General features: G+C 33.9%; 2 protein-coding genes across 11 annotated transcripts in view; one reads left to right on the forward strand and one right to left on the reverse strand.

Moving 5' to 3' along the window:
• The window catches only part of LOC133175097 (uncharacterized), a 38,016-nt gene extending 31,736 nt beyond the window's left edge, over positions 1 to 6,280 (reverse strand). For 4 of the 10 annotated variants that reach the window (XR_009719229.1, XR_009719230.1, XM_061310226.1 and 1 more), the window contains exon 1: positions 2,572 to 3,161. The gene's annotated coding sequence lies outside the window, so the exon portion shown is untranslated. Of the gene's footprint in view, positions 1 to 1,582; positions 1,666 to 2,571; positions 3,164 to 6,209 lie in introns of those variants that run through there. The other 6 variants (XM_061310230.1, XM_061310222.1, XM_061310225.1 and 3 more) reach the window with 4 other exon arrangements.
• Positions 6,281 to 7,424: 1,144 nt separating this feature from the next.
• On the forward strand, positions 7,425 to 9,713 carry LOC133174922 (uncharacterized). Its single transcript, XM_061310014.1, has one exon. It carries the CDS (start codon positions 7,425 to 7,427, stop codon positions 9,711 to 9,713), a length of 2,289 nt encoding a protein of 762 aa, XP_061165998.1.
• Positions 9,714 to 17,297: the final 7,584 nt, after the last annotated feature.

Genomic DNA, 17,297 nt, shown 5'->3' on the forward strand with positions numbered 1-17,297 from the left:
TTCACTTAAACCTTTGAACTAAATCCATGTTCATCATGCTCATGGGATACTGATTTATTTTTTAGTTTGTTTGTATTTTGGAGTTTTTTTTGTGTTATTTGTATAAAACAAGCAAATATTTTCTAGACAGATATATAATGTCCTTTTAACATGTTTAACAAGGAATTTCTCTGACTTTGTGTTGACATCAGGCAACCCTTAAACACAGAGAGCTACCTGGATACAAAATCTACGTCCTTAATTTTACCTTAAACAGACAAAATAATTACACAAATGACACCTCAGAACTTGTAAACTTCATTAAAATGTTTTCACCTCTTTTACTAAGATAACCCTCAATGACCTGACTGCTTACTTAATGATAACGCAGGAGACATACTTGGGATACATGAATTCTTTGAGAACTCAACAATACTAATTTCAACAGAAAACAAAGAGTCAGATGTTTATACAGCACTACACCCAAGTTGACAGACACAGCAAGTGTAACAAAACATGGCCGTACAACAGAAATTGTTATCTGACTGTACGTCCCTCAGAAAAACGTCCGATTCCAAACCTCACAAAATTCCACCTCGACCCCCACTCACGACTCATAGTCCTATCAACCCACAAATAAAAAGGTATGCCAGATACATATATTGGACGGAAGACCAATAAATATGAGCTTCTTTTAGAAGCTAAAGCCATTTTGATTTGGAAGTAAATATTTGAAGTAGTTGTGAAAATCAGTGGTAAAAGATTATGAGATTTAGCTTTTTATGCTTGTGAGGACCGTGTTTAAGTCGAGTATATCTGTAGTGAAGAACATGCCAGTTGGTGATCTCCCAGAAGTTAAGTTTCGTAGTCCCACCCGCCATGACAGATTACGCAATGAACAGCTCTTTCTAACCCCATACCACATCTGGGGGAAAATAACTGTCAGCATTTCCTTTAGTCATGCTTACCTTGTCAAATTTTTCTAGAACATTGTCAAGGGTGTTAGGGGTAAATTATTTCTAAAATTGCCCAGCTAACTACAGCACAGTCCTTTACCATTTTTATGTGGTTCTCAGGACATTTTTGGTTAATATCAAGATTAATTAAAAAAAAAATCAAGAATGAAGATATGCCTTGGTTTCCGATTTCCTAGCCTTACGTGTCTACAGCATGTCTCAAATGATCAGGCAGGATTGACAACCGTCTCTAGATGTACCAGGCCCTGCCAATTCCTACCTCTCATGTCTAACTTGATATCCCATCTAACGGCCAGGCCCTGCCAACTTCTACCTTCATGTCAGAATTGACCAGAGAAATATAATGTACCATTGGTCTGATTGAATTTCTTCCCTCAAAGGAAGAACAGGTACTACCCAAAAGGCAATGACACCTCTGTAAAGTGTCCCCTCTAATAATCAATCACTGAAATAAGGCTGGCTGTCATCTTCAAATAGAGGTCAATGGCCTTAAACTTGGAATTACATGCAAGTTTAAATGAAACAACTGGGGGAAAAAAACAGCTCTGAGATGATCAGGGCAGAAATCAGCTGGGATTGATTCCTTTTAGATATTAGACTCAACAGTAAAGCTGTGAATTCTATACCTGGTGTCCTATCCTTGTGGTTTATGGCTGATTCATTGTTAAAATCCACGGAATCAGATTCCAAGCTCAAATCTTCCACGTCTGTAATGAAACGACATGGGTAATCCTTGAAAATTAAATTCCAGGACAAATGTGGGTGCTAAATCAGACACCTTATGTAATGTCAATTCATCCAAGTATACAAACTAACCTGAATACCAATTAATGCAGCTCCTTAATGGCCAGGCAAAAAAATGGATCAATGAAAATCGTAAATATTTCAGCAGTGTTTTAAAGTCTTACACAATACAGGTATGGACATATCAACAGAATCACTTTTTAAAGTTTTAATCCACAAACATGACAAAGAGAAGTTTTCAGTGCACTGTCATATACCTTCACGATCACTGCATTAAACTCCTCTGTTTACCCTGTGTATTGTTCACGGTGATTAAATCCTGTTTCCATTGTGTGATATCACTTACAGACAATCTTGTCCACCACATAAAGTCCACTGAAGTGATAATTCCATACAAAATGTATTTATCTTGTAAAAGCTGTTTACAATCCCTGGACAAGATGTCAATTGGACCATGCTGCTATAAACCTGGATATTTAATGGTAGCGTACCCCTATAACAGCTGGGTATTGGCTAGCGTTATGACAAGAGAACAGACAAGCCAACCGTGAAAAACCAAGAATTTAACCTCAACCAATTGACACAATACTGACATATATGGTCTGAAATCCCATAAACTCTGCCAGTTGTAAAAGGGCCACCTTAACATGTTTTTAGGTTAACAACTCAAATGTATCTCTACAGCTGACATTACCAATTTAAAAACAAAAATATTTCAAATTATAGATCGAGATGCTCAGCTAATAAAAGCATCTATGACTACTGCTACTTTTTTTAAATCAATTATTAGAGGGAAAAACAGGCGTCTTTATTAATTAGCTTCATGCTCTCCCTATACCCTTCAATATCAATGAATTAAAAAGTTATTTACCTTGCGAGGAAAAATAACTACAGTATGGTGTACAAGGTTTGTTCCTTTGTCATCGTTAATCCATTAATTACTACAATCCAAGGCAACAGCGTATGGGTTATTCCAAGCTCACGAAATCAGTTTTAACAATTCACAGTAATTCACAATAATTACATGCATTACATAATTCACAAGAACTCAACAGGATCAAAACATCCAATTTTAAATTGCTTGCAGTAAATAAACGTAAGGGTGAAATTTTCATTCTGCACAAAAAGGCCTATTTTGAAGTATGTATTATATCAACAAATGAAACCCCCGAGAGCTCTTAGATTTTGGAACACAGGCAAACCTTGAAAAGATATTTACACAGGCAGCATTTCACCTTAGTTTGGTTGCGACCCACATAAAAGCAGATATTAACAAAAGGGCAGAGACAAACTTTTACGAGTAAGCTCGTATCCCAATGCCCCCTGCCTTCTATCGATCCTACAGAGAGAGTTCATTGGGCGCTGCATCGATCATATACATTTCAATAATGCGATTCATTTAAAAATGTCCACACTTTAAATCCAATCTTTTTACACACGCTGTATTCACCTTGATTGCAGCCATTATCAGTTGAATACTCCATTTAAAACTTTTCTTCCATTTACTGAATGACAGAAAAAAACATGACGTTTAATCAATTTTCAGAAACTGAAGGACAGAAAAAAGAAAGTTATTATAGACAAAAAATCTTCAATTTCCTTGTTATCAAAACCTTGAACGTAGCTTTCTAACATCTAGTCAGGCAAAAACTTGACTCTGTTTACTAAACTAAATAATTAGCATAAGAAAACAAGTTCACAATCATGCCATGTGTAAATTCTGAGTCAGAGCGGATTTCACCTAGAAATGGATGTCAACTGACCAATACCATACACTGAATGGAAGATTGTCACAATCAATTAAAATAATAAACACATGATAAATATAGTAGTATTATTACCAGACTAATAGTAATCAAAGAAAATTAAATTCCTCTTTGACTTCCTGAGACAGATCCTCTATTTATCATACATGTATTTAACTCAATCATATCAAGTCTAGTATACTCAGTATACCATCACTATGATTAATGTTTCTATTTTTAAAAGAAAATAAAAATGTCTTCAAAGATACAACACAGTACACGGTATATAAGCTAGTCACTAGAAGGGAACAGTGAGAAAAGAAATGTGACAAATTGGTTCAACAAGTAAACAAAGTCCCAAAAATTAAAATTTATAAGGTATTGCAAGATTACAAATCATGGCAGAGTTTTTTTCTACAGATCAAAAGATTTTATGTTTTCTGGCTTATTAGAGCTAAGAAAAAGTTGCCTCAATACATGTACATGTTTCTGCAAGTGAAAAACAAGGAAATACAAACTACCAAAACATGCCGACTAGCGATTCCTCAGATTTTTACACTTAATGGAGTGGCTTTACCCTCGTCATCTATTATTAATTTTGCCTATACTAAAAACATAAACAACAGAGATTCGCAACTCCACCATTAACACGTTTGTTTACTAAGTATCATCATCTCAAGCCATGGTCTGGAGTTCACACATAGCTCTCTCCTACCCGTGGCTGCTTGATCACAAAGAGTGTCGTAATCTTGAATATTTATGCCTCTATATTGTGATGTAATGTTCAGCCAGTGACAAAATTTGTTTCCACCACTATTGAAAACAATTATCATCAACAGTATACAAGAAATGTTTCGTATACTGCAATTGGGTATTGAAAGGTCGCGTCGAAGTTCATTATCTGACTATGCTTTACTCGCATTGGTCAATACTTTAATGAGCTACGAAATATTCTCTTCACATTCAACCACGGCCAGAAAGGGAGAGGATCGTACATTTTGGCCATGGTTTGCGACGATGAATAAGTATGTGAAGGTCCCGGCATTATCCCAACAATTACTCTTTATTGGTTGTGTATTTTTCTATCTTATGTTTAATTAATGTTAATTTTTATATATAAGTGTATGATTTGTAAAGTTTTAAAACTATATATTGATTATTAAAAGCAAACTGGGCAAATTATAGAGGTCAATGTTCAAAAGTTGGCAAAATTGCGGCGATAATGGCCAACCACGAGTCACCTATTGCAATTTCAGATTTCCGCTTTGTTATAATTTGTACTAAACAAACGAATCTTACAAAATTATAACATTCTGAATAGTTTGTTAATACAGATTTAAAGGTTAGACTTTATCTTTGATAATTTTAAAGATTTTAGAATCTAATTTAAATTGTGTGAGATTTGAAAGAACCATGAGATATCTCGCAAGATTTTGAATAGCTGGAAATCTCTCTTATTTATGTTTTTGCCTATACTGATGACTTTAGGTCTGATGTAATGAGACATTAAAGGGAGAGAACTGGGAGGGAGGCTGTAGATAGAAAATTCTATCATTAATGATAATGTACTATGTACACGGTTCCATGTATTGTCAATGTAGCAAAATAAACAGGGGCAGATAATTCTAATCTACACATTTACTAAGACTAATCCACAGAGATCCAAATGTCAACATAAATTCGAAGCACGGGGAAAAAAAACGTTGAAAAAATGAGTTGAATTTTTGTCTTCATAGGGACAATTATATATATGGTTTGTTATGACTAATTTTGTAAATAATTTTCAGTGTGACTCCTTTTGTTTTCTCCAAAATCATTTCTAAGTGGATCCACTCTGATTTAATTGCTACATTGCAATATTTGGAGCATATTCTACCAGTGGTTAGGGCTTGTTCTTGAACAAAGTAAATGAGCATATACAGTAAACTATATATTAGAGGAAACAACTTTACATGCTTAGGCTGTCCAAAGTTATTATCATGTTTAACATCACCCAGGCGTGTAGGTTTCAGAGAAATTGGCACTCGGAAAAAACAAACAATTAGAACTTTTTAAGTTGTTTACTTTTAGCAACTTAAAACCACACTCCATCAGTGGGATGTGGGCCCTGTAAGAAGTATATTTTTGATGATTTTTTTCTTTTAAAGCTATATATACTAAAAAAAATTTGGTGAAAATAATAATTAAACAATAAGCCTGCTTGATGCAAAAATATTTACAGTATTTTGATTTATTTAAATCAGTTAGATCTAATACTCATTTGTTTGAAAATTTCGTTTGTTTAATGATTTTCTTAATCTCCCTCCCTTGTAGATTTTTTTACGTTTTAGGTGACGTTAAACAGAAGAATCAATTTCAGACAACCTTATGGGGTAATCAGCTAGTAAGTTTTCTGGTATTTTCTGTGATTAATCCTAAAGGAGCTATGCTCTTTGGGATGGAAAATTTTATTTCAAATTGGTCTCTACCTCTAATTGTAAAGTATGACATCTAAGCAGGGACCTATATACTAGTATATAGGTCCCTGATCTAAGAAAAAAGAATTGAATAAGTTTTTCTTTCATATAAAGAGACAAAAAACAATGAAAACCTTTATCTTGAAACACTGTCAATATTTTAACCAGTATAACACTGTAAAACTTTTGCCCTGTCCAAATGTAGGATCAGACAAATCATAATTAGCGCCAAAAGTAACAGGTGTCATTCTTCATGAGTTACATACCAAGCATTTGTCAAAACAAAAAAATATCTCATTCAGTCTTACCATTACTTCCAACACTGATTTTCATAGTGCACGCAGTACTCGTGAATACCCTGATGTCGCCATGTTTGTTTGTGTGAGCACGTGATCACGCTTTCAAAGGGTTATAAAATACCGTATCTCCCCATAAAAACGGAAAACGGATGGTCGTATATTGAGGTATATATTTTGTACGAATGTTACTTTTGTTTTAACTTGCGGTTACATGCAAATATTTTTTATAACTCAATTCAAATAACACGCAGGTCTGCCTTTTATAATTCTGAAATATTCCCAGCTTGTCCCAGATAAAACTTACATGAGACTTAAGTACGACATGAAAAAGTTAACTATTTCGAAGGGGGGGGGGGGATCTTCGCTAGCCAAGGGTTTCTGATTCACTTTACTTCTAGAGTAGCGGATCAAAAACCCTTAGCTAGCAAAGAAGGGAGGGGGGCTTCTAACAAGCAAGCCGTTTTTCTTCATATATATCATCTTCATTACGAACTTAACGAGTTCTTGTTTCCCAAAAGGGCGGGAGGGTAAGAGTCCAAGGTCAAGGACGATTCGGAGAGGGTTTCTTTGCAGAGCCAGTTAATTGAAGGTATCCTGAAATAATTGAAAATTACGTATCATTAATTCAATCCATTGCGAAAAATAATGGAATTGCGGGCGCGAATCCAAGAGTTTTTTTTCCAGGGGAGGGTCCACCTCATTCAAAAAAAATTACAACCCGGAAAATATCTTGATAAGCAAAAAAAGAGGTAAAATCCATTTCTAAAACATGAAGAGAACATATTTCGTGGCGTTGGTGTTTCTAAGGGGGGGGGGGTGTTTCGAAGTCGTTTAATATGATTCAGTATATACTTTTACGAACTCTGTATAGTCTCTAGATCCGCGCATGAATTGATGCACACATCAATTGAATTGATAAGTATTGAATTCCACATACGACAGTCAACTGCATATTGACAATTGCTCACTGCTTACTGCCTTCGTTCACTGCTCACTGCCTCTGCTTATAGATAATATATACTGAAAGGAAAAAAGAAACACATGCCTAAATATGAAACGTTAGCAATTATTTCCTTACAAACAAAGATACATAGCGGGTTCCAGTAAATTTTCTCCCAAGCCTCTTTCTTTACTCCTCACTAAGATATTAACAGTAGTGAAGGAGAAACTTCAAGAGTACTACGCAAAGAAGAACTTCTACTACAAGAAAAAAGACTGGAGCAAATGGACATTCCATATTTGAAAACGGAAGCATCAAATGACCCAAGAATAGACCACATGATAGATCTACAGACACGGATGCAGGAACAACTTTTGCATTTCCAAGAACTCCAAATTCAGGAATTGCACAGGAAAGAGAAGATTTACAAAGAGAAAGAAACTCCAGTAGTTAAACTTCCAAAGTTTGAACTACCTTCATTTGATGGAGATAAATTAAAATGGAAAGAATTCTGGGACTCCTTTGAAGCTTCAGTGCACATGAACTCGAGGCTTTCCAATATTGAGAAGTTCAACTACTTGAAAAGTAAAATGGAAGGAAAGGCACAATCTGCTATTTCTGGCCTTATGCTCTCCCATGAAAATTATGATGTAGCTCTCTCAATATTGAAGGAACGATTCGGAGATGTGCAGTCTGTAATAAACAAACATTACATGGACCTTATCAACATTAAGCCTGCACTCAATAACACTTCCAGTCTCCGTAGATTATTGGATGAACTAGAAAACCATATGCGCAGTCTAGAAGCCTTGGAACAGGATGTAAATCAAGATGTCTTTGTTTCCATGATAATAACAAAGTTACCAAAGGAAGCCAGGTTACAATTAGAAATACAGAAAGGAAAGAAAGAAAAGTGGACTGTGCAAAAGCTGAGAATATTTCTTGATAATTACATAGTAGCCAGAGAGTCTACAGATATGGACAATCTAGACTCTCATGAGAAACAACATGCAAGAAAAACTTCATTACCTGGAATGTCATATGTAAATGAAAGAAAACATACATCTGCAGAAGCATTAACAACATCATTTCAAGAATCACAAAGAAGAAACAAATATGAAAGAAAACATCCCATTTGTATCTTCTGTGAACGAAATCATTGGAGTGATGAATGCAAAGAATTCAGGACAATTGATGAAAGAAAACAGAAGATCAAAGGAAGATGTTACATTTGTCTTAAACCAGGCCATCTGAGCAAAGACTGCAAAGTAGACAAACCATGTGTCCATTGCCATCAGACAAAGAAACATCACCGAAGTCTCTGCAATAAGAAGATACAGCTTTTGAGAGAAACCTCACACTTTGTTGAAGCAGAGATTCTTGATTCTGAACCAGTTAACAATATACCAGAAAACAGTCTATTGTCCTCAGGTAGTATGGTGCTAATGCAAACTGCAAGAATTGATGCATCAGATCTGAATAGAAGGAGAGTTGAATCTGTAAGAATTCTGATGGACTCTGGGTCTCAGAGAACATATGTTACTGAAGAATTAGTTTCGAGGTTAAATTTGCAGAGGAAAGGAACAGAAGAAATATCACTTAACACATTTGGAGCAAGGAATCCGAAGACGGTAAAAACACCGAAAATCTCTTTGAGGATTAAATTAAAGGATGGACACTGCATGAGAATTGATGCAAATGTTGTGCCTCAAATAACTGGATCAGTACAAAGAAGACCGTTACCACCTAACATCACTAAACAAGTACAGCACCAATGGAAACATTTACAATTTGCTGATACCCTACCAGAAACTGCAGAAAATTCAGCCATAGACATTCTTATTGGAAATGACTATTACCTAGATTTAATATTATCAGAAAAAATTAAAGTCATCCAAGGACTATACTTACTATCGTCAAAGGTAGGATGGATTCTTACAGGAAGAATGCAAGAAAACTTTAAGGGATCCAGAGATCATTTACATAAGATACCGATTGTAAACAGAAACAAACGTAGTACAGAATATTGTCTTCATTCCTCAATTGATAAATGTCTGCCCCTGAAGCCGTCATCGGACAATGATGGGAAATTTGAAACTATAGGAACTAAAGACCAACTTCAATCATCAGATGATGAAGAGGCCTTGAAAAACTTTAAAGGTAAATTAAAAACAGAAAATGGCAGATATCGAGTCACTTGGCCAAGGAGAGAAAAAACAACATATAGACTGAGAGGAAAGTATATTCAGAATAATAGACCAGTAAAAATTGAAGATGATCGAATCAAAGAAGATCTCCCTAAAGGAAGCTGGAAGATCGGAAGAATTTGTGATTTGACAATGAGTCAAGATGGTCAATTCAGAACAGGAAATGTAATAATACCCAACAAAAGGACATTAAACAGACCTTTAAATTTACTCTATCCTATAGAATGTATCAATGACTCAGATCATGGTGACAGTGATGAAAAGAAGGAAAAACAAACAGTCAGTGATATTCCTCCGTTGCCTAGAGCAAAGAGACAGGCTGCTGAAAAGGCCACAAAACTGATTAAAGAACAATTAAATTCATGACAGACTTTCCTTGGCCTTGGGAGTGTTGCGAACAGTCGCAATTTCAAGAACATTTATAGAAATTTAATGAATTGATTTAATTATGTGAAATCTAGAATGTTCTACATATTACTTGAATGAATAATCAAGAATTCTCTAGAATATGTGAGAATATGATGACCTAGAATTTTACAGAACTTTCTATTTCTAGATGTTTCCTTCATAGTATATAAGTGACAATTTTTGTGATCATAGATCAGATTGAGAAAAAGATTGAGATTAGATTGAAAACAAAGATTAAGAATATCTTAGCCAATGTGGCATTGTGTTTGTTAACCCTTGTGGATTTGTTATTTGACTTTAATCGCCATAATAAATGATAAAAAGGATTTCCGTGTGATTGTGATTTGCCACAATCTCCCCATAAAAACGGAAAACGGATGGTCGTATATTGAGGTATATATTTTGTACGAATGTTACTTTTGTTTTAACTTGCGGTTACATGCAAATATTTTTTATAACTCAATTCAAATAACACGCAGGTCTGCCTTTTATAATTCTGAAATATTCCCAGCTTGTCCCAGATAAAACTTACATGAGACTTAAGTACGACATGAAAAAGTTAACTATTTCGAGGGGGGGGGATCTTCGCTAGCCAAGGGTTTCTGATTCACTTTACTTCTAGAGTAGCGGATCAAAAACCCTTAGCTAGCAAAGAAGGGGGGGGGGGGAGCTTCTAACAAGCAAGCCGTTTTTCTTCATATATATCATCTTCATTACGAACTTAACGAGTTCTTGTTTCCCAAAAGGGCGGGAGGGTAAGAGTCCAAGGTCAAGGACGATTCGGAGAGGGTTTCTTTGCAGAGCCAGTTAATTGAAGGTATCCTGAAATAATTGAAAATTACGTATCATTAATTCAATCCATTGCGAAAAATAATGGAATTGCGGGCGCGAATCCAAGAGTTTTTTTTTCAGGGGAGGGTCCACCTCATTCAAAAAAAATTACAACCCGGAAAATATCTTGATAAGCAAAAAAGAGGTAAAATCCATTTCTAAAACATGAAGAGAACATATTTCGTGGCGTTGGTGTTTCTAAGGGGGGGGGGGGTGTTTCGAAGTCGTTTAATATGATTCAGTATATACTTTTACGAACTCTGTATAGTCTCTAGATCCGCGCATGAATTGATGCACACATCAATTGAATTGATAAGTATTGAATTCCACATACGACAGTCAACTGCATATTGACAATTGCTCACTGCTTACTGCCTTCGTTCACTGCTCACTGCCTCTGCTTATAGATAATATATACTGAAAGGAAAAAAGAAACACATGCCTAAATATGAAACGTTAGCAATTATTTCCTTACAAACAAAGATACATAGCGGGTTCCAGTAAATTTTCTCCCAAGCCTCTTTCTTTACTCCTCACTAAGATATTAACAGTAGTGAAGGAGAAACTTCAAGAGTACTACGCAACAATATATTCAAGTGGTGTAAATCAGATGTGGATACTAAAAAATTCCAGGGAACTTTTGGAACATTTGAAATCACAAATTTTTACCAAAATACACAACATAAAAACTTACGACTTTTCAACTTTATATACAACTGTTCCCCACGATAAAATAAAGTCCAGACTTTCTGACATCGTTGACAGCTGCTTTTTCAATAAAAATGGAACTCGTAAATTTACTTACCTTGTCATTGGTCATTTGCAAAATTACTTTGTTAAAAAATAATATCTGATTGTACACACAAGTTCTTTGAATTTGACATTTAAAAAATGCTAGAGTCTCTGATTGACAATATCTATGTGGTTTTTGGAGACCAGGTCTTCAAACAATCTATTGGAATTCCCATGGGTACCAATTGCGCCCCGTTACTAGCAGAATTATTTTTGTATTCATATGAAGCAGATTTTTTTCAAAACTTTTACGTGAAAAGAAGAATACACTTGCTCGACATTTAGATATATCGACCATGTACATGTATTGTCAATTAATAATGGTTATTTCCATTCATATGTCAACTCGATATATCCCGGTGAGCTTGAAATAAAAGATACCACAGAGTCTGACACATCTGTTTCATATTTGGATATTTTATTAGAAAAAGACGTTAATGGTAATCTAATAACAAAGCTTTATGATAAACGTGATGACTTTAACTTTTCAATCGACTTCCCTTAGTTATGCAGCAATATACCCTTATCACCTGCATACGGAGTTTATATCTCTCAGTTGATTCCATACGCCAGAACATATGCTCTACGTATGAACAATTTCTAAAACGAGGTAAGTTATTGACAAACAAGTTCATGAAACAAGAATATCAGCAGTCTCGTTTAAAGTCATCATTTCATAAGTTCTATGGTCGATACAATGACTTTGTCAACAAATACAATCTTTCCTTAAGTCAAATGCATGCTGAATGACTTTTTTCATACTAATTGTTAGGCCAATATTTATACACTGAATTGTCGACGGATTTTTCCGTTATTTACCGATCATGACAAGGAGCACACGGCGGGTGCGACCGGTCGGCAGGGGATGCTCACTCCTCCATGGCACCTGATCCCACCTCTGATGTCTTAGAGGTCCGTGTTTGCTCTGCTCCTATTTTATAATGTTTAATGGACTTTTGAGCTCGAATAATGTTCGTTATCTCCACATATTTCAATCTGTCCGACACTGTGATAGCCAAATGCATTTTTACGTAATATTTCATTCATAATTGTCATTAATCAAGGCATGATATACGGTATATATATATATATATATATATATATATATATATATATATATATATATATATATATATATATATATATATATACATATATATATATATATATATATATATATATATATATATATATATATATATATATATATATATATATATCAAATCAAACGACATTTTAGCACCACAATTATTGACTATAGGGAGTAAGGGGTCAAAATTTTAAAATTCAAAATTTCAAAAGACAATATCGCGTGTGTTCTCATCCTGCATTTACAACATCTGGTATCATTTTGAGCATAAGATCTGATGGTTGATTGAGATTTTACTCTTCCATAAGTGCTTGCCTTCTTATTTGGTGGCGTTTGAAATCGGATATGGAAGTAAATTATGGCATGTCAAACGTTGCAATATTCGATCTTTTCCATTTGCATTGTATAATTTTCCATTTGTATTGTATAATTTTTATTTGTATTGTATAATTTTCCATTTGTATTGTATAATTTTTCATTTGTATTGTATAATTTTTATTTGTATTCTATAATTTTCTATGTGTATTGTATAATTTTCATTTGTATTGTATAATTTTTATTTGTATTGTATAATTTTCCATTTGCATTGTATAATTTCTTATTTATATTGTAAAATTTCTTATTTGTATGCGATAATTTTTCATTTGTATTGTATCCGCGGACTGTTTATTTGTTTCGTTACGAAGGATTTCATTGGTCAAGTTTCAGCCTGTATCGGGTTGAAGATGTTCCGGATGCTCAAAGCAAACTGGGCTCATATGTATTTGCTTGATTGATTGATTGATTATTGTTTAACGCCGAGTCGGCAATATTTCAGCCATATTTCGGCGATATATGTATTTGCGTGCATGTTAGACGGTCATTGGATTCTAAAAAAGGAGCGCTGGTAGATGGCAAATAAATAATCTGTCCTTAGAAATGCTGACTGAGAAAATAAATAAATTGACCTTGAGTGGTGGAACCTACCCCCACCCCCAAAAAACTGAGTTTTCGGGTTTGGGCGGATTTTCTTCTTTTTGTTTTTCTCCTTGTCTCTGGTCATATTGGAAATAAATATTCTCTCCTGCGAGAGAATGAAAATAAATAATCGGATTCGACACCCCCCGAGAATCAAATGGTCGTCCCTTAGCATGCACTGCAAATAGAGGAGCCGAGTTTGTGTTTGTAGAGAGTGCGCGATCGGAATTGTGGGAAGGGTACCAGACTAAGTTTGTGATGGGCACCTGAGACCTTTATACAGACTAAATTTTATGACCAATGACATCCTTCGTAACGAAATAAATAAACAGTCCGCGGATACAATACAAATGAAAAATTATCGCATACAAATAAGAAATTATACAATACAAATCAGAAATTATACAATGCAAATGGAAAATTATACAATACAAATAAAAATTATACAATACAAATTATTTTTTTTACAACACAAATGGAAAATATAGAATACAAATAAACATTATACAATCCAAATGGAAAATTATAAAATCCAAATGGAAAATTATAGAATACAAATAAAAATTATACAACACAAATGAAAAATTATACAATACAAATAAAAATTATACAATACAAATGGAAAGTTATACAATACAAATGGAAAAGATCAAATATTGCAACGTTTGACATGCCATAGTAAATTTCGGTGATCCGTTTCGTCCAACTATTGAATATCAAAATGGAGACAAATCAGGACTTCATGGTGACCATGCTGTGCTCGTATGTTGGGGTGACATGGAAATCTCGGCATACCCTAGCAACATGCGGTCTTTTCATGTGGAATGTGGTTGTTAAAGGATGACCTGCGTATACTTTGAGACCCGCCTCTACTATTGCGATATGTTTTCACACAGACTTTTACGACATAAGTACCCCCTTTGAAGCACGTCGTCCACATAGCATCATTTTTCAAAAAGGGGGACAAATAAATGTATATGTGTATACATCCCCACTTTAACTGTTACATACGTATATAACAATTAAAGTGGGGATGTATACACTTATACACAGGAGAGGAGCTTCCTATAATACAAACATTTACATGTACTTATTCTATTGTATGAAAAATTATGATATATATAAATAATAGTTGGGATAAGTCAAACCCCCATCGCATGGGATAGATTTTTCGAATTTGGACGGTTTCACCTTTTTAATTGTATTTAATTTTTTAATTTTTTGTTTTTGTTTTGTTTTATTTTGGCGTACGTGTCTCACTTTTTGAAAAATGATGCAATGTGCCCGACAAGCGTATTTAACATCACTATACTCCCAGAGACCAAGTGCTTCAAGGGGGATATATGTCGGAAAAGTCTCTGTGTAAAATTTTGAAACTTTAATACTTTTTTTTATTGTCACTTATAAATTTTAGGTAATAAAAAGTTAACCTTTATATGGTAATTTTCATGCTGCATTACGTGCAAGAAAACACTGTTCTGGTGTATAAAATGGTAAAAACTATTGATTTTTAGGCAGCATTCATTTTGCATAATATGCATTAAAATGAACCATGATACTACATCAATCAATCAATCAACATTTATTTCAATCATTAGACATATGACTTTAAAATGATAGCAAATTTACTGGAATTCGTACAGTACAAAGAATTATTCTCAAGCACAACGTAAGTAAATGTACCATTCCATTTTCCTTGCAGTATTTTAATAATCTTGTCCTATATTGTAGAACCGGAATCTTGAAAAAAAAGTTTTTGTGTGAAGGTTTTCCTAGCTTGATAATTTGATACAGAAAATGTATACCTTGATACGTGTATATAAACGTGGAGTATTTAGTTTTCATACTGTTTTCTTAAGAATTGACCTCTCTGCACTAAGACAACGGTTGAACATATAATTGTAAAATAAAAAAAACGCATATGTTTATAGGAGAAAAAATCTTGTCATTTAAGGACTATCTACACTGATTTGTTTAGCCATCTTTTCCGGGGTGGGCCGGCGGTGGGGTGGGGTGGTGGTGCGAGTCCTTTTTTTTATGGTGCCTTTCGTTTTGTTTTATTACACATTGCATCCTCAATATAATCCCCCCATGCACCCCCCTCTCTCTCTCCAAGTTAGAAAACGTGATAAATATAACATTAAAACTATATATGGCGTATCTGAGCTAAAAAATGAAAATACGGGATTGAGTGTAGACAAACATGATATACATGTATGTTATTTACGTTCAAATTAAAATTTTCACCGATTTTGAACTTGAATAACCTCATGTTTCCATGATTATATTATTTAAATGCGGATATCACATATCACATCTAATTCCATACCATGCTAATAAGCAATGATATATAATGCTAGACTAAAGGAAATTCGATTTCTCTAAACATGAATTCATTTTTTTCTTTGATGGGGTACAAATGTCAACTTTTTATAAGACCATTTCTAAGACTTCAAAGGACCTTGAATCATAATAAGATGTATAAAATGAAAATTATTGCATTAAAAGATCCTAATTTCAAGCTTCATTTTGAGACTTTTTAAATAAAATAATATACTAAGTATTTAAGAGTTATCCTTCCTGGCTGAGGATCGGATATCCTTAAAATTTCTAATATCTTTGAAACGTGATTGATTTAAATTGTGTAATTTACAGGAAAGTCCTATCTTTATATAAAGTAATAAAACAAATAGAAAGATCTTTTTAGTTAGTCTGAACTTATAAAAAGAAAAAATACTGACGCAATATATGACTTTAAGGACCCTCTCTACACTTGAGCAAAATGTTTTTAGAGATTGAGAAAATTATATTGTACAAAGGTGTAGATATTGAGCATATCTATATCATTTTTAAAGTAGGATACCTTGCATTTCCCCCAGGAAAAAATGTTTTAAAGATTATGAAATGTTATTGAAGAGAAATAATTAACTATTGTTCACTTATGTGAGGAAAATACATGCGAATAAAGTGTTCTTGGCCTATTAAAATGTTAAGAATGCTTGAATTGATTACAAATTGAGTAAAACAAGGTAGATTTCAATTTTTTTTTATTTTAGTTCTAGGGGCAGATTGCTCTAACTGCATAAAAATGCCACAGAATCGGAACTCTTAAGTGTGCAGTGTAGAGAGGTTCTTAATGAACATGAATTATGTTTAGAGATTGTTTTTCTGTCTGTGATTACTTATAGACCTATAGTTTAACCAGGATAATGTGGAAAAAATGATTTTGCGCAACCTAACACTTTTAAAAGTTTGAAAAAAAATTATTACATAAAAAAAGTTAAATCGAGCCGAATATAAATACAATACAATGTTTATTGGCGCAAACACAATTACAATAATACGTTCTATTTCCACTACGGAAGAGTTATACTTCTTAGTGAGCTCTTTTGTGAAAAAGTCGGTAAATGTACAAATCTCGCGGGATTTCAGGGACAAACGTAACGTAAACATGTAAACAGTATGTTGAATGTTGATGAACAAATCCTAAGAAAATGCAAATGAAATATTTTATTGTTGTGGACTTTATATACATCAAGAGTAGGAATGACAGCGATATCAATTTATATCTATATTGTTGATCGTATGTATCTATTTATCGTATGCTACATCTACAATATACATGCCTCGGAAATGTCGTATTTTTTATTAATGGATGATAAATTTAGCTTTCTCGCTCTCTTACATATGTGTTTTAGTTCTTCCATTCTTTAATTGGAATGACAAATACACTTAACATTAAAAATTGGATTGAGATTGGCATGTTTTGTATTATCCGCAACGCCATGCTGTCCCTGTCAGACGACCAAACGCGCCTTTAATTTTGAAGAGTTCACTAATGGAAATATAACGTATTGGCAAAGGCACAACAT

This window comes from Saccostrea echinata, unplaced genomic scaffold (genome assembly GCF_033153115.1).
Source record: "Saccostrea echinata isolate AGI-Se365-2 ecotype Australia unplaced genomic scaffold, CSIRO_AGI_Sech_v1 ptg000060l, whole genome shotgun sequence".
Classification (NCBI taxonomy): Eukaryota; Metazoa; Mollusca; class Bivalvia; order Ostreida; family Ostreidae; genus Saccostrea; species Saccostrea echinata.

Coding starts and splice junctions, on each gene's coding strand:
- LOC133174922 (XM_061310014.1), top strand. CDS start 7,425: ATGGACATTCCATATTTGAAAACGGAAGCATCAAATGACCCAAGAATA.